Raw genomic sequence first — 18,473 nt, 5'->3', positions numbered from 1 at the left:
TGTGCTGTCTTTTGTTGTTAAATGCTTTGGATGGTCCAGGTCTTCTCCATGTTGTCACAGATAGGGACATGGGGGAAGTCCCACAGATAGGGACTTCCCAGCATGCTCACTGAGGAGTGACATGCATGTATTGGCTTCATGTGTAAAATAAAGAAACTCATTGTGGCTTCCTCCTGGGCTTTCCTGAAGTATAAGAGATGGTGATTCCTGCAGTGCTCTGCCAGGGCCTGGCACATGCCAGGTGCTGCCCGAGGGTAGCTGAGATGCTGATGGTGGTACTTGAACTCAGTGAGCCTTTTCCTTCATTCGGCCAGGGCAACAGTACAGACCTCTCAGGGCTGCCCCGGGGGGAAAACTCAGCCTCACTCAGGACCTGGTTGGCTGCATTGCCTTCTAGAGGAATCACTGGCCACAGGTGATTACAAAATAAATATCAAGTCTCCCACCTCCCAACTTGTCTCCTGACCTCTAGGGGGATTTTGCCACCTACGTTCTTTGCCAGCAGATTAAACACCCTGGCCCAACATCCAACACAACTCCCTCATGGCCCCCACCCCTGGCCACTTCCACGTGGTCCCTTCCCGGGATGCAGCTTAAGCCTACACTTACATCCTTTGCCTCTTTCCTTGTTTGCCCCAAGGCAGGGGTTCTCAAATATTTTGTTACATGACAGCATTCCCCAATAGGTGATATGTAACGAGAGTGGGGGTGTAGAATGGGAGGGCCACAGCATGGGGAAGGCTACCTAACCCCCAATCTCAGCAGGGAGCCTGGGACTCACAACAATGCCTCTAGGGCTCTGGGGAGCCTTTGGAAAGCCACTGCCCCGGACAACTGAAACTACCTCCCAAAGGGCTCGCCTGGCTCTGCCCCTCAGCCCTGCTGCCTGCCCCTGTCACTGGAGAAATCTGTTACCCTCTGGTTCCTCCCTGGCCTACATGTGTTCAGTCACTGCCTGCTCGTATTGTCTGCCTAATAGAGCCCACTTCTCAGCTTGGCATTGCTGGCTGTGTGACCTCAGGCAACTTACCCTACCTCTCTGAGCCTCAGTTTCCACATCTGTAAAATGAGACTGTAGTGAGGCCAAACCCCATCGTGCCTATTAAACCCTCAGCTCTGTGCCTGGCCCATTATAAATAAGTGTTCTGGAAACCTTAGATGACGACCTACTTATGATTTATATACATATCGTACCTTTCTCACTTATAAACAATCTAGCAAATTTACAATCTGCTGCTTAATGTGGGCCCGACACATACGAAGTATGTGCTCACTGAGAATTGTGACTCCTGCATCGCTTTGCAGAACTGTGGCTTAGGGCTTCTAGATCATTGTTTCTCAAAATGTGGGCTGGGGACCACGTCTATCAGGATAATCCGGAGTGTATGCAGAGGACTAGACCCTCCTTCAGACCTCTGAATTAATATTTTTGGGGACAGAGCCCATAATATTCTAGGGATTCTTATGTTCTCTGCAGGGAACCCCCAATGTGGGTGGTGAATCCTGGCCTCTCTGGTTCCATCCTCATAGGATCTCTCTCAAGGCTGAGACAGAAATTCTCTAGTCCCATTCGCATCAGTCTATCTGCATCAACAGATAGACTGATGCAAAAGCCTCCTCCTGCCCCATGCTGCCCTCCTACAATCAGCCCCATGCCAGAAATGTTGACTTCAACCCAAACAATTCTAGTAAAGCTATTTCTCCTTCACCTTCAGTCAAGATGTTATTTTGGGATCAGTCTTTCTGAGTGCCAGTATTCCACCGTTTAACAGTTCACTAATAACAATGAAAGGCTCTTCCTTTTTTATCCATTTGCCTTCATGGTGAAGGCTTATTTGGGTCCCATGGAGGCAACTAATTAATTACGTAATGTTCGTTTGTATTTTTACCAACATTAGGCCCAATTTACATCATGGAACAAGCCATCCATACAGTATGTGTCATAATTACTGTTTTGCAATTTCACACCAGCAAAAATTTATTAAAACTTCACGTCTCATTAATAGTAAGTGATCATAATCACTTAATAGAAAAGGAAACTGCTAATGATGGCGGGTTTGATTAACATATTTGACCTTAAGTCATGAAGTCAAGTGAAATTAATATCGCTGAGTGTTGAACATAAGGTTTTTCACAATGCACATCGTTTCAATCATCATAAAAGGCAAATAAACTAGTTTTGAGTTTGACTAGATTTGAAAGCCTTTTAACTCTTCACAACAAATTAAGGGAACAGGAGCCTTAATGAACTGCTAGACAGTGACAATTAAGTGACAGGATGTGAGTAGACACAGATATGCTTCTTTTCAGTCAGTGCTGGAACAATGTCATCCAATTGCTGGGGACACGTGCAGACACGTCACCACGACAGAAGCCTGTCTCAAAGGAATTTAGTACGTAATAGGAAGGGATAGGCAGTCGCTGAAGACTTCACCCTCTCCTAACCAGGTATATAGATGGGGGTCTATGAAGCACTGAACCCCAGAAGAATCTCAGTCCCACGTATAAGAACCAGCTGTCTCTGGGGATGTCGTAGACTCTGCTGTGTGTCCCAATGCAGATTTGATGGAAGGGCCCCCCTCGTGTGAACACGGCTCTCTCCTGCCCCTGAAGCCTGGGCAGAGGGAAGAAAGGAAACTCATCCATTTCCATGCGGGCAGGGATTATAGTTCTTTTTCCCAAAGTAGTGTCTATCGCATGACCAGCCTCCAGTGGATTTGTTAAGGGGGGGGGAGGGCGAAAAAAGGAGTCTGAGGGAAACTCAGTTAGATCCCCACAACCTGCGTGGTCTGGGTCCTGACCTCACCTGCAGCTTTTGCTGTCAGTCTCATCATGTTTATCTTGTGATCTTCTTTATGGCAGCAACCGTTGCCAACATAGGAGCCTGACAGCTACACCCTGAGGTAGTTTCTATATTTATCTCATTTTAAAACTGGGGAAACTGAGACTCAGAGCCAACAAAAAACTTTAATCTCTAGAGTCTACACTCTTCACCACCCACTGGGGCTGTAAGAGGACTGTGTCCTCCCTTTTTTTGGGGGGAGGGGTCCTCCCCCTTACTGGGGAGGAGAGGCTCATGTGCACAGAATTAAGTGGCAACACAAGGTCACTTATGGGCACAGAAGCAAGCGAGGTGGGCTGTGAGAGCGGTGGGCACCCCAAAGATAGAGAACTTGTTGTGAATTGGAGTGACTTGGAAGGCTTCCCAGAGGGTGGTTCCAGGATGGGTAGGTGGTGGCAGCAGGTGAATGTGGTTGATGGATGCATAGAGGGCAGTGTAAGGACAGAGTAGGAGAAAAAGTTGATGGGTAGTGTGGAATCAGAGCCTGGGGATGGCGGCATTTAGGAGCATCCGTCTGGGGAGGCTGGAGGCGGAGAGCCCGTGGGGGAGGCAGCGGGAATGGCTGGGTAGGCTGGACACCAGTGAGGGCACAGCCCTGCTTGCTGCTTAGGTCCGGGCGGGAAGGAGAGGCATGAGTGACCACGAATGGTGGAGTTTGAGGCTGGTGGCTGAGGAGGTCGAGGAATCCCAAACTTGCGAGAATTTGGATCTCTTCCTCCCCTCCCTCCTAGAATCTGCGGCTCCCCATGTACCCCGCCTCTGCAAAGGGGCCACAGTTCACCTGGTGGCGGAAGCCCAACCTGGGAGTTACCCTGGCTCACCTTCCACCTCCAAGCACCAAGGAGTCCCAGCACTGTCATTGTCACATTGTACTCGCTAACCATCATAAAGGCTCCTCCCATGACGTGTAAGCTCATTGAAAAGAAAGGCCTATTCTCTTTTACCCTCCAGGCTGTCTCCCATGCCCGGAAGGTTGCTCTGGGCATTGACACATATTAGGAAGGCTAGAGAGTTGGGGAGGCTGAGGAACGAAGACATCTATTGTGGGCAGGCTGGTTTGAGGGGATGGCTGGTTCTTCCCAGGCAGCTGGAAATACTGAACGCTGAGCGACAGCCCACAGAAGGCAGCCCCAGACTCCTCTGTTCTGGGCGGCAACTGAAGCTGGGGAGCCGGGGAAGGAACAAGCTCTCCAAAAGGGGCTGGGCCGCAAGGCAAGAGCAGAGGAACAGAAACAGCTTTCCCGAGGAAGCGGAGCTCTGTGTGACATACGCCAGCAAAGTCTGCAGTCAGTACTCATTCAAATGTTGCCAACAAAATCATCACCTAAAGGACTGTTCTGTTTCACTGTCAGTAAATCTCAAATTAAGGGGAAAAAATCCAAATGCATACACTGGTTCTTCGTGTTACAAGAGGAGTAACAATATACAACCTCAGGTTTCCTTAAAGATCTAATTCCTCTGTGGCTTTGAAAAATGATGTGATTTGCAGGAAGTCTCTTGTGGAGCCAGGAAGTTGCAAGATAACACTGAGGTGACGACACAGATCCTCCAGCCAGGCTGCCTGGGTTCAGATCCTGGCGTTCCCTCTGATTTGTGGTACTTTACCAACTTACATAAACTTTGAGTCTGTTTCCTCATCAGCAAAATTGGGAGAGCGGCACCTGCCTCACAGGGCAGCTGCAAAGATCCAAAGTGATGGTCAGTGTAACTTAGAAGAGTAGTAAGCACTCACTGAACTAAGGGCCCAGGGGAAACACAGGTTTGCTTCTGGAAATGCGAAAAGCCAAGGAGCACACAGGGACCTAAACAGAGAGGGGCTCAATGGTCGGGGCTGCCTGGAGGTCCCAGATGGCGCCTGAGTGATCTGGGCTTTGCTGGCTCTGTGTGAGTCCTGTGGGTGAGGCAAGCTGCATGTGGGGGCTCCCTGCAGGGTGGGGCAAGGCCAGCTCACCCAGCACCTAGAGGTCAGTGGTCCGCCAGAGGGCAGCACTGGTACCTCTGCAGTAGTACTAACCCCTGCCCTTACACCTTGGTTTCTCACCTTGAGGCATTTTAGTATCCACAAGGAAGCTGCCATCCCATGCTTCTGTTGCGTTTGTTTGCCACCAAAACTGAGACTTATGAGCAAGTGAACGGCAAGCAGCGAGATCACCTGGCAGCCTGGCACTGAGTACCTGCAGTTGGCTGGCTCCTAAATTACAGAAGGGGTTAGTCAAAGAGCACTTAATACCCTGTAAAAATTGCCTTGAAAAACTCGGCAAAATAGTTTGCAATTTCTGAGTTAATGGAAAGAGGCCAGAAAAGAAAGATGGGTGGGACTGGAGTAAGAGCTGCTGGATTGCAGGGGCTCCTCTGCCATTCACAGGATAAAGGCCTTTCCAGGCCTCTATTTCCCCATCCATATAATGGGGATGATCAACTACTCCACCCGCCAGTGAGAGAATCAAAAGAGAACATGCGTAATAAGGCGCTCTGTGAACAGTAAAGCACTTTCAAGTTCAGGAGGCATTATCGAAATACTCTATGGATTCTCCAGGAGTGAACACAAATGCACTTTGTGTTCATTCCTGGAGGATCAGAGTGTGGTGGCTTTTCTATTGTGATGTTGGTACCCATGGATGACGGATGGTGTCAGGGATTCATTTTCAACTGACCGGAAGGGAAGCAAACTTAGAGAAGAAACATGCATCACAGGAACAACCTTTTTCTTCTTGCTTGTTGCATTTTGTTCTCAATTTAGATCATTCTTTTGGAAGGTCCTTCTCTATAGTTGGAATGAAATGCTTGTAAATCAAGGAATAAAACCCACATTCCATCATCAATCTTGGACAACTCACTTCAAAAGTAGATGCCCCGTCCTGTCCTAAGACACAGGCAACGGACAGCAGTCCTTGAGGTGAGGACACTGGAAGGCATATCCTCTTTCTTCCCCCCACGTTTTGCAGGTGTGGGCAGAAGTGGGAGATGTCAAAATTTACGGCGAGACTAGTACTAGGAACTCAGTGAGTTTTCTGAGCCAGCCACACTACCAGGGGCCTGATTCCTGCCTTCCATCACCTCCCCAGTGACAAGGGCTCCCAGTGTGTGCTGCCGTCACTGTGCTAAAGGTAGAAGAGACCCACGGAGTGATGGTTTGCTGGGGATCTGAGGAGAGTGGCGGGGCACCCCTAGACGTCGTCGCTGGGCCAAGCACTTCTAACTGTACAATGACAGGTCAGCTATGTTTTTCTGGGCAGTCTGTGGGTAAATTAGATCTTTAAAAGCACGTTGGCAGGCTTTTGTCACTTGGTGTCCCTGTGTACGTTACAGCGACTTTAATTGGTTTCATGTCTAGAATGAGGGACAGAAATGGACGTGTGACTCTCAGGGGAGCAGTCCTGGCACTCAGATGGCTTTTCATATTTCTTTTTTAATCTGCTGTTCTTTCCCTTCAGACAAGGAAGGTAATCTAATTATCTTCAGAAGACAAGCTCATGCCGAAATATGTCAGCTTGAGCTGCTCTCACAACATGGCCCTGAGTGTGGGTGGAGGAAAATGAAGGGGGGTTGTGGGGTGAACCTATGAGCTTTCCTGCTCAGAAGCCAGGAAACTTTTTCCCTTGAGGGCAGTGAATAGTTCCAATGAGCACTGGCGTCAGAAAACTGAATTCAAGTCCCACTCTGCCTCTCTTGGCCGTGTGGCTTTGCATCAGTCACTTGCCCTCTCGAAGCCTGTCTCTTTAGTTGCAAAATTAGATTGCTTCTATTTTGGAGTCACTGTGAGGACTGAATAGGATCGTGTGCACGGAGCTCATCCATCCTGGCACTGGGATGGATGCTTGGTGAGCACCGAGTAACTGACTGTCACGTTCTCTCTGAGGGCACTGTTCCTGTCACTGAACTCCCCTGAGGCTGGGTGGCTACTGGGTGGACATGACTCACTCTGTGTCACCAACCAAGAGCGAGAAATTATTTAAAAAACCTCCTGTGCAGTCTACACAGGTGCCTCTAAGGTGCCTCTTCCCCAAATTGTGGCAGTTACTCTCCAAAGAGGTTCTGTAGGGCAGCCGCTCACTGCTTCTCAGGCTGTGGGGCTGAGCTGGATGCAGAGGATACACTCGCTTTGGGAGGGCTCCCAGCCAGAGCTGCCTCTGATGCCTCCCTCCAAAGAGCAGGTGCCACACCTAGCTGGGGTCCAGCAGCTGCACAGCTCAGCCTTCATTTCTTTTTTATTCTTTAAAAAACAACAGGTAAAAATAATATACAGATAAAACAAAAACTGCATATCTAGGTAATATTTATCCATCCGTCTATTATCTATTTATCAATCCATCATCTATCATCATCTATCATCTATTATCTGTGTCTACTATCTATCATCTGCCTATCTATTATCTATCTATCAGGTATCTCTAATCATCTATCGTCTATCTACCTATCATGTTTCTAAAATGTATACAAATAGAAACATATATATTTCATTGTCCTGTACCTTGTCTTTTCATTTAATATACCGTAGATCACTTTCAGTTTTACTGGACACACATCTATTTTTTTCTTTTAAATAATAGCTTAATCTTCCCTCATCTAGTTGCACCATGAGTTCTTTACCCAGTTCACTGTTGGTGGACATTCATGCTGTTTCAAGTATCTTTGCTATTACAAATTATTCTGCAATGAAAATCCTTTTGCATGGATCTTGGCATGTTGTGTAAGAACGCAGGGTAAATTCCATACAGTGGAATTGTTGGTTCAGAGGGAATGTGGATTTTAAATTATAGCACATATTGTCAAACAGCTTTCTAAAAAAAGGTTGTCCCTATTTATATACCCATTCAAAGTATTCTCAGGCCAAATGCTCACCTTATCGTTTAGACACGGTGAATTGTCTACTAGCCTGGATGGGAAAAACCTTCGTGAGAAAAAAAAACCTTCAGTGCAGCCAGCATTGCCCGGTGATGTGACTTTTATGGATCCTCTTGCTCCTATCTTTCACATCATTGTGTGTTCGTTTATGCTTTATTTATATCAGCAAACACAAGCAGTCTTGTATCTTGTTTCTGTCACAGCTTTTATTCACTTTGTTGGCATTTCTCTCGGGGTGTTTTTTAGTCATTTCTTGTTCCAGCTCCTAAAATTTCTATCACCTGCGTCCTGGGGATTTGGTTGTCGTCAGAAGGTGATTAGAATTCTAAGGGGCTGGGGAGAAACAGAGGCCCCAGAACACTGCTTCCTCCCCTTTTCTGTGGGTGATTCAGGGCCAGTCGGTGTCTTGCCCTTTCCCAGCGGTTAGCTGCTCAGGGAGTGCCGACACTGGACCTCATTTCTCTGTAAGTGAACTCGGGGATCTCTGCTCAGGCTACCTTGAGAGCCCCCCAAGTCAGGGGAGACGCTTGGGTCTGGGGTTTTGCTATATCTCTAAAACACTGGGCCCAGATCCAGATGCTCACAAACTTTCTATCCACACTCTGGCATCTGGTGGAAATCATTCCACACTTGGTCATTTGAAAGCAGGCCCAGGAAGCAAGGGAGGAGGAAAACCCAGTTGAATGAGACATCACAAAGAACAAAACTGTCCTGCAGAATCTCAAGTGAAACACAGCCCCTACCCTGTAATTGCAAGACCTTCTTGATGTTTAGGGGACTGACGACACGTTGCAGACTGAGGCCAACAACAGTGGCAAACTTAACTACTCTGTTTGTTTTTAACATTTTGCCTTAAAATGTCCTGGTAGTGATAAGGTATGACGATTTCCTGTTTGGTAACTTCCCCAGGGAAGTGGGGGAAGTCATATTTTTGAGCCACCACAATCACAATGCTAATTCTTTTTGTTTTTTGATTAGTTCATTCATTTATTCTTTAGATTCCACATATAAGTGAGATCGTATGGTGTTTGTCTTTCTCTGTCTGACTTATTTCATTTAACATAATGTTGTCTAGGTCCATCCATATTGTTGCAAATGGTAAGATTTCATTCTTCTTTATGGCTGCGTAATACTCCATTGTATAAATGTACCACAGTTTCTTAATCCAGTCGTCTACCGATGGGCATTTCCGTTGTTTCCATGTCTTGGCTATTGTGTATAGCGCTGCAATAAACATAGGAGTGCATAATTTTTTTTGAATTAGAGTTTTAGATTTCTCCAGATAGATACCTAGGAGTGGAATTGCTGAATCATAAGGTAGTTCCATTTTCAGATTTTTGATATACCTCCATACTGTTTTCCATAGTGGCTGCACCAATCTGCAATCCCACCAACAGTGCATGAGGGTTCCCTTTTCTCCACATCCTCTAATTCTAATGGATAAAATCTGGCCTCGTGCGATGTGAAGTGATTCTTCTTTGCCAGGCACTGAACTAGATGCCGGAAATAAGGAAAATGAACCACTTGAAGTCTTTTACCTTTTATCAAAATACTTACTATTTGTAAGTTTATACAAATAATTCAATACATACCATGTTTCCCTGAAAATAAGACCTAAACAGAAAATAAGCCCTAGCATGATTTCTCAGGATGACATCCCCAGAAAATAAGCCCTAATGTGTCTTTTGGAGCAAAAATTAATATAAGACGCAGTCTTATTTTCGGGGAAACACGGTATATGATTTATCTAGAGAACCCACAAACCCTACCCTCTCATTATAAAACTATGTTTTGAAGAGATGAAATAAGTGTCAGGTGTGGCCCTACACTAGAAGCTGACTCCCTGCACATGGGAACTATTAGGCTGGGTCTAAAACTGGCTCTGAACAAGGGGAATTTTGCTGCCTTCCCCCTCCCAGAGGGTGGACAATGTCTTGGGAGGGGTTTGCTACTGGCATCTAGTAGGTAGAGACCAGGGACGCTCCTTAATATCCCACAGTGTACAGGACCAGATACACCCGTCATTCCATACCGCTCCCCGCCCCCGACACACACACACACCTGCAACAACGACTTCCCTTAAATGCACCTGTCAGCCACACTCAGTTCTTAGTAGTCGTATCTTCTCTGCTGTAAAAACCCCAGTATCTTGACACTGGGGATCTCCGTGTTTGTAGACTTCAAGATCCTTTTTCCAATGAATTACAATACAAGAAAAACACACCATAATAATTGTTTTTTTTTTTTTTTTTTTTTTTTTAAAAAGAAAACAACGTTTATTAGGATATTCTGGGTGGAGGATGGCTGAGGGAACTACGTACGTACATTCTGTAGTGCTCGAGCAAATGCAAACAGAAAATTCAAACGTCACAAAACCACTTCCAAAGTCCAAAGAGCAAAATCTGCACTTCTACATGTGGATTATCCTCCCTGGGTGCTGGCCAAAAAAGCACACTGCGAACAGCTGTGTGAGGAAACTGTGTGGGAATGACCCCGGGAGAATGCCCAGGTTCCGCAGGAAAGCAGATACACAAGAGGACGAGATAAATGTATTCGCTTCTACAAGTGCAAAGAAAACTCAGGAAACGCAATATGAAATGGAACCCAGAAGGGAAGTCGTTCATCTGTACCCTCTCCTAACAGGAGGTTTCAATGATGCCCACTCTACCCCTCACCCCAGCTCTGATGAGGCTTTGTTGTCTGAACCCCTCTCCCAGGGCAGAATTCTAAAACTATGCTAAAAAACAAAATCCTTATTTTATTCCACCTGTATTGTTAACCTGCAGAAAACAGAATGAACATGAGCTAAGAGATACCCTTGGGTTAAGAGTAAAAAATGCAGCGCCATCCAAAAAGACTACAACAAAAAACCCCACATCCTAAATCTCACACAGCTTCTCAGCAGGAGTTGGATTAAACAAGAGAAAATAATTTCAATATCAAGGGATAATGCACAGGAGATGAGAAAACTCTTTAAAGCAAACTATGGTGAGAAGTGTTTCCCTCCTCCCTCCCTTGGGGGACAAAGAGAGAAGAAAAGAAAAGGCAGATAATTAGGAGAACTCTAAGGCCCTGGATTTCAAGTTTCTGAAACCATTCCTTCAACTCTCTGAGGTCAGCGATTTCTGAATCCAGAAAAAGCATGTCAGAAATAACTGATTCCTGTTAGACCACAGCCAAATAATGCAGGGCAATCTGCGATTTGGCTCTACGTTTGCCATTCTGTTTTCCCCCCACATTTCAGATATGCCCTGAGCTAAAGCTAAAATATCAAAAACTGAAATCTCCATCAAGCACGCTTTGCACGTCTGGAAGATAATGCCGGATCACGCTCAGAAGCATTTGTGACACGGAGAGACAGGGAGCTTTATCCGTGGAGCCTCAAGTGCAGCAATGTCCGGAAGGTCCAGAGCATCTTCAGCTGTACCTGAGACAGACACCCCGGCTTAGCCTGTGATGGATGACAGATCTTTACCCACTTGTAACAGCCCTGCGTTTCCTACACCTAGGACATTCACTGGTTGTTCCAATTCTCCATCCTACTTTCGTCTTATGACCTACATCATGTTTGACAGGCGTCAGGGGTCACCGCACATTGAAAGTTGTGCTGTTTTGAATCAGCACTGCTGACTGCTTGCTTTGCTTGGTTAAAGCAGTTCTGGGGTCTCCTGTTCGCACCCAATTGGTACCTGACAGTTGGGATAGTTCACTGGCATGCCCACCTGGCCACGCTCACGGCCCTCTGAGGCTCAGAAGGCAACCCCACTTGGTTCTCTGTGGCAGCCTTTTAGGCTCAGAACGAGGGTGAGTGTGTGTGCCTTCTCCATATGGTGCATCTGGGTGGGTTGCTGTAGGCATATGGACTGGGACTTACTTCTTAGAGACTAAGCCTGAAAAACAACATCGGGGACTATTTATAATGAGAATGTAGACTCTCCAAAGGATAGCAAAGTCAAGGATTCTGCCAATCTGGAAAAGATGGGTGTTCCCCTAAGCTGCTGTCAGAGGGCCTACACTCTCAAGTTACTCTCGGGGGAGCTTTAGCTCCAAATGATGGTTCATTCAGCGAGAGTGGATGTTCAGTGAATGTGCCCAAATGATAAGCACCTGTGTTTGCATCTCAGATGCCATCCCTGGGGTTGGTCTGGGACTGGTGCTGTGGTCCATCTTTCTTGCTAGCATCCTGCACTTGAGGCAAATTAAAATGCCAGCAGACTCGCTGGCTAACTTCCCATGTAATTAGTCCAGCCCATTCTTTTTGGGACGGTCTGGTCATGCCCAGCTCCTAGTTTTTCATTTGCTAGTTTTTCATCTCTCAGGAAACACAGTGGGCAGATTTAAAGCTGCTTTGAATCTCATGCTTTCTTGCACCCCCTCCTCCCAGGTCACCCTCAATAACCTCAGGAGGACACCTTCAGTGTCATATGTAACAGCTGGGTGTCAGCAAGACTATGCAAATGGACCACCAGTCCTCTGCTATCTTATAGAATGAAGGCCTTCAATGTTCCAGTTTTTCATCCACCCAGCATTGTGTAAGTACCTGCCATGGATCAGGCTGGGTGAATGGGAAGAGATGTTAAAACGAAGACAGGGGCTAATGGTCTCTGGCCAGTCACTTGGCACTTTCTACAAAATAAAAATGGGGATTGGTAAGAAAGACCAGCCTGGGATGAAGAGAAGAAAAACAGAGAAAACCTTCTATTGATACTGGTGCTGGACTTGGCAGCTGCCCTTGAGCAAAAATAAACTCCCCGTGGCAGTGGGACAAGATGCTGATATTGGCACCTGCCAGAGGCAGACAGCCGAAGTCGCAGCTGCACTGGTCAAATGAGCCTGGAGACCTCAGGGGGCTGAGACCTCAATGACTGGTAGCAGGCTGCAGTTCTCTGCAGGCAGTTTATTGAAACAGGGTTTGTGGGGCTTCCTCACCCCTCTGGGCTGAGGGGATTCTCAGAACAATCAGAAGTGCAGGTGGCACATCCCACTGAACAGTCCCTGCTGTGTCCAGGAAGGAGGAGGAGCTCACCAGAGAGCCCGGGAAGCAACAAAGGGACGCCTGGAGAGGATGCCGCAGACGAGACTAAGCTAAGAAGAGGGAGCTCAGGGGACGGTTGGATGGTCGAACTTCCTCCTCGGGGATTAGCATCGTCTTCAGATCACCTGGCTCCTGAGAGAGGCTTCTCCCTCTTCAAAAAGCCAGGCTTATGTGTAAAATAAGCATCTGATGGAACAAAAATTCATTTGGGTAGGACTAAATTTAGGGTGATTAGGATGAAGAACTGATGGGAAGGGCCCCTGTTAAATACTTAGGCAATACGGCCCAGGGGCATCGGTCATCAATACGAACGAAACTCCATCAGCCAATTCCTTAAGATGACTATCCTTGTGAAATGAAATGTCCCACTAAGTACATCCTGGGATGGAGGCAGTGGCAAAACCCACCGATTTCAGGCCTCTGCAGAGAGAATGCATTTCAGAGGTGTCATCCTCATGAAGAATTTTGGACAATAGACTTAGAACGAATGGTCACTTGAGACTAAAAGCCGAGTCAAAGTCGAGAGGTGTCAGATCTATACATAAGATGACTATCTTCGGAATAAGAGAAGAGCGTAGCTCCTTCGGGTACCCAACCAAATTCCCAGCTGTTTCACTATTTCAGAATTTCTACAAAGAAATTCCCTCCTCTGCCACCCAGATATTAGCTCCGGCTTGCTTCCTGCAGAGGCACTGCTGTCTAATTCAAGGAACTCTGGCTGTTTTGTCAGGACACGGTCCCTATTCAGATCAGTAAGGAACGTCGGCAGACTGCATGATCCATTCACCCAAGGCAGGTGGTGTCTTTTTGCACCTTGGTTTCGCTTCTCTCTCCAAACGCCCCGAGGTCAGTGCACACAGCCCTTCTGCTGTGACCATGCCTGAGCCATTCGTGATTTACTCTTGTCTGTTGCCCCTGCTTTTTGGTCTTTCTTGAAAAGATGGGACTCACTTGCTTTATCTAGAGCAAAAGCAACAAAGACCACTGGGGTATGAATCCAGGAGATCAAGAACAGTGTTGAAAGAGAATTAGAAAATGTGAATTCAGTTAAGCAGTCCTTTTCTGGTCCACGGTTTATTGACTCAAATAAACTAAACGTGTCTGACTACATGAATGAAAACTTATTTTCCAAAAGACAGCTCCTCTGAGGCCACTATCTTGTAAATAATAACAACAGTAATACATTCATGCTGGATTCTAAGAGAAGAATTTGCTAATTATTTTAACTCCCATGGCTCTTACAGCTCTTTTTCCTGAGCACTTTACACTCACTGGGAAACGCTTCTGCTCTCCCACTTTTGTGGTTCAGCAGATGGAGTGTTTGGGAGTGTCTGATTTAAAGTACAGAGAGGCAGGTGGGAAATGGGAGGCAGCTGGAGAAGACCCAGCCTCAGAGAGTACGCATGACAACAACCGTCTTAAAACAGACCGTATCAAAGGCCGCAGCAGCTCTGGAGGAGCCGTGTTCTGTTATTTGATGAACTCAAACATACAGCTTCTAAGACATTTTTCACTACAGGATCAACAATTGTTTAAAACAAATTTATTTTAATGGAAACCACACTCCGATCGCACTTTGGATACAGTTTGCTATACTTAATGAAAAATAACCTATGTCATTCTCAACTTACACATTTTCTACTAGAGGCTTGAAAAAAATCAGACATGGAAAAATAAATATTCAGGTGGCATTCTGAATTCCCTCTCTTTATTGTGCCCTTCTTCCTTCATGTGCTCTATTAAAAAGATACACAAACATAGACTGGTCAAAGATATTCAACATCGAAGTGGAAGGAATGTGCTTCTAATCTGGTTGTCAATCTTGCCTTTCTTTTTTTCTCTGGAATAAGTAGGGCATGGCTAGACCTGATCTGGGCGTCATGGTCTACAGGAACAGAAGTTACTGTTTTTGTTTGGTCAAAGTCAACTACAATAAGATGCATTCTGCAAGAGGCCCAAGCCTCAGCAGATAGCCCCTGTATTTGGTGGTACCCTAAAAGCAGGGCATGAAAGACAAGACATAGTGAATCCTTTTTGCTTTTAGCACTGCCAAAGAAAAGTCAGACAGGTAAGAGATTTAAGTCACTTGTCTGCTTTTGTCCTGGGGCAAATGATGGTGTTTCAGGCCACTGTCTTAAATTGAGATCGTACTGAATGGCAGAAAACACTTGCCTGACATGATGTTATAAGCATCTCTCTAATGTGTTGTCACCGAACATCCTTCCCCCTGGTTATTTAATCAGCAATTTGTTTTCGAATTGAGGATTTGGTAACTCTAATAGGCTTCTATCTCTGAAGAAAAATGAGATCTTTGTTGGTGATAGATGAGGCTTTTCAAAATTTAATTTATGTGTTGTACATCCACGCTTTCTTCACTGAAGGCTACCCTTGTTAGCGCTGATAACTCCCATTTCCTCTTGGTCATCTGAAGCTAATTAGAGCTGCTGTTTACTGCAGAAGTAATCAATAGCTTTCTACAGTAGATCTCATAGAGTCAGACCCATATGCAATTAGTCCAGTGTAGATACACAGCGATATCTTAATTAAAATAAAGTATGCCCTGTAAGAGATATGCTTTCATAGATGACTGGAATTCCAAATATTTTGACACATTTAATGGGTTTATTCAAAGTGAGTCTTTATGAAACCTTCACTAATCAAATTTGTTTGATGCGTTTCCCTTGAAATCATTCTGAAGTGAAAAAAGTTGGTACTTAGTTATTATACATCTGTGTGTATTACATTTGGATATAAACGTACTTCAAATACCAACACAGCTCAGACTACGCCTTCATCTTGGATTTAATAGATTTCCATCCCAGCAATTTGACTAATTCTTACGAGGCAAACGTCAGAGGGCAAAGGGGATCAGTATGACATGTGCACCATGGGTTTCCTCCGCCAGCCCCGCTACTGATGTAAGAAAGCTAGTGCCCCCCCGCCCCCCGCGACCCCTCCAGCACTCAATTAAGGAACTCTTCCCTACTCAGTTTTGGACAAACATGGCTACCAGCACTCGGTGACTCTAGCTTCTGAATCTCACCTTTTCAACCAGACTTCAAAAGTGTACTTTTAGGGGCGATTTGTTTAAGGAAGAGAACGATGGAAGCTGATGCAGTTAACAAGCCAGATGCCTTACATCCAGAGTCCTGTTCTATGCTGTGTATCCATGCCAACCAACTCATCTCCACAGACCTAACACTGGCCTTCTTGAGCCACAAACCTTTCTTTTTTCGCATAGTCAGTGATGGTGTATCATGGAGGACACAAAACAAGACGCAAGCAGATTCCTGGTGACCTTCAGGCCAAACTGCTCTACACAGAGGCCAAGCCATCGCAGTCGGGAGTAAAGAAAATCCCTCAGAAGAGAACTGTGTATCCTGCACAGATCTGCTTCAGAAGAGGACAGCATGCCCTCGTCCCCTGTCCCAGTCAAAGTCTCCTTTGTCAGGTAACGTGAAAACCAAGGTACTGGATTGTGTCAACAGGTGAGGGTGCCATTAGACACCGCAAAACATTTACAAGTGGTCGCCGGTTTCCTCACAGGTATGCACGCTTGCGTTTCAAGAAATGATAAAGGACAATGCTTGGCTGCTCTGTTTCCTCCTGCCCGTCCACAGGAACGTGACGCAGAGCTTTCCCCTCAAGCATGAGGCTCTGCAGAGTCTGCTTCTGAAGAGCTGTATCCGTGAGGTTAATCTCAGAGCTAACACTACTTAAGAGAGGAAAACAAGCTCCATGTATTTTGTAGGAAATCATCAGTAAAAAAAATGGAGAAAATATCATTACTTTCAAAATATAGAAAGCCAATAGTGGAAATCATTGAGTAGTAAAATTTTTTTTTCTACATATAACCTCATACATGGAAAGAGTATTAGAGTGACGCTTCAGCTATATTTGACTCTTGTTAGTTTAAGGGCTTCTCAATTGGGTAAGGCTTAGGAGAGTGTCGTCCAATGATCAAGGTTCTGTGAAGTTTCACACCCATTCACACTCTGTTTTGACTAGAAGACAGACACTAGAGTTGGATGTGACAGGTGCTTTTGGTTTTGTAGGAGAGTGCAGAACTGTTCACAGAACACAAAACATTAGCGTGGAAAAGGCTAGAACACGTAGAAAGGTGAACACTGGTTGGTACAAGCTTGTTTGCACGAAGTCCATCAGGATTCCCTTGAGAATCTTTGATATGGGACAAGAAAGCTTGTTAGGCTGCAGTTATGTCATCAGAAATCAAAGCTATTACATGAAATAATGGAAGATACTTGAGCAATACTAACTCCTTAGCTTGCTAGGAAAGGCCAGAGTTAAATTGTTAAAAAAAATCATCATCATCATCACGAAAAAACATGGCCCAGTTTGTTTTACAGCCAAATTTACAAACGGTCCCTTTACAATACAACATATCCCAAAGCCTTTGGAGTTTGGAATGTAGTACTGCACTGGGTATGCCATAGATGCCCTATGGATCGCAAGAAGCTTTCTTTAAAAAAAAAAAAAAAAAAAAAGGAAAAAGTTCCATTTGCATGAAACTGTCTTAGCAATGTCTTAACTGAGCGCCTAAAACCGGAATTTCAGATATACAAGAGGACAGGAAACAGATAACTTGGTTTTTGTTTTCTTACAATATGTCCATATTGTTTTTCAAATGCAGCTACAATGTGTCTGCCAAAGATAAAGACAGTCGAGTGGACAGGGCGGTTACCACCAGCAGCAGCAGTGGGCTCAGACCGCAGCTTGCAGGAGCAGCCATTGATTTTGTGGTTATGTGGCTGGAAGCACCAGCAAGACCATCCTTTTCGTAATCACGCTGTAAGAAAGAAGGTTTTCATTATCACACACGGCATGTATTCATTCCATCACAGTATATTTTAACCACGCTCTTTCTCTCTCCCAGCCCTCCCGTCGCCCCCAACTAGCTATACCACTCACCAACACTGATCCAGATTTTACCATCGACTGAGACTTCAGTTCACTGCCTTGTAGTTTTATGAGAAGGATCATGAATGGGGTGAGAACCAGATACTTTTGATAAACTGTCTGGTCATTTTCTTGCTATGGATTTTAATATCCACTTGCGGGGGAGAGGTGAACTCCGGTATCCTTTCCATTTCCCATCCCCACCCCAACCCCCAGATTCCCCAGTAGCTATGCAACATGGAACCCTTTTCTGCGTGGGGACCACTGCCTGAGGAGGAATGCCGCTGTCCCTCCTCATCATGGAAGGAGGGCAGAAAGAATCACCTCAGAAAACTTGCCCAGGCAAGTACTGGTTCATAAAGAGATGGATCACAAATGACACTGGAGGCCAGCACAGCAGGCAGTAGTGGCCTTGCCCCCATTGGCTATTCTACCCTAGATTTGATAGATGAAGGAGCCTGTCCTGCTCATCAGCAGGAGAGCTCAAACCACAACCCAGGCTTCCGGCCGCCCAGTCAGCACAGCCATCCTTCCCCAGGCCCCCGATTCCACCCCCACCCCAGTACTCACTGACACCCCATACGCCGCATCTCCCCACAAGGAGCTATGATCATGATAGAGTCATCCATCTCCTCACCCGTAAATTGGGGAGAGTAACTTGGCCTGCCCTCCCCACCTCTGGGCTGCTATGGCAGTTAAAGGAACTATAGATCGGGGACATCTGTGAAGCAGTGAGAGCTGTTATCTGTGCCTGATGATTTGCTGTGACTATTATATTGGGACAAAGGTATTCATGTTGGGTACGGTTCTGACATGAAGATCCTGGGTCGTCCC

The 18,473-nt window shown here is 45.8% G+C and overlaps 1 protein-coding gene across 3 annotated transcripts in view; it reads right to left on the bottom strand.

The window, feature by feature from the left end:
• Positions 1-9,968: 9,968 nt before the first annotated feature.
• The window catches only part of GFRA1 (GDNF family receptor alpha 1), a 203,348-nt gene continuing 194,843 nt past the window's right edge, over positions 9,969-18,473 (bottom strand). For 2 of the 3 annotated variants that reach the window (XM_033130943.1, XM_033130944.1), the window contains exon 11: positions 9,969-17,529. In XM_033130943.1, the coding sequence (XP_032986834.1) occupies positions 17,374-17,529 (156 nt within the window). In that variant the 3' untranslated portion in view covers positions 9,969-17,373. The remainder of the gene's footprint in view (positions 17,530-18,473) is intronic. The other variant, XM_033130945.1, reaches the window with a different exon arrangement.

The sequence above is a fragment of the Rhinolophus ferrumequinum genome, chromosome 16, assembly GCF_004115265.2.
Source record: "Rhinolophus ferrumequinum isolate MPI-CBG mRhiFer1 chromosome 16, mRhiFer1_v1.p, whole genome shotgun sequence".
Classification (NCBI taxonomy): Eukaryota; Metazoa; Chordata; class Mammalia; order Chiroptera; family Rhinolophidae; genus Rhinolophus; species Rhinolophus ferrumequinum.
This window is presented reverse-complemented; position numbering and strand designations above follow the sequence as displayed.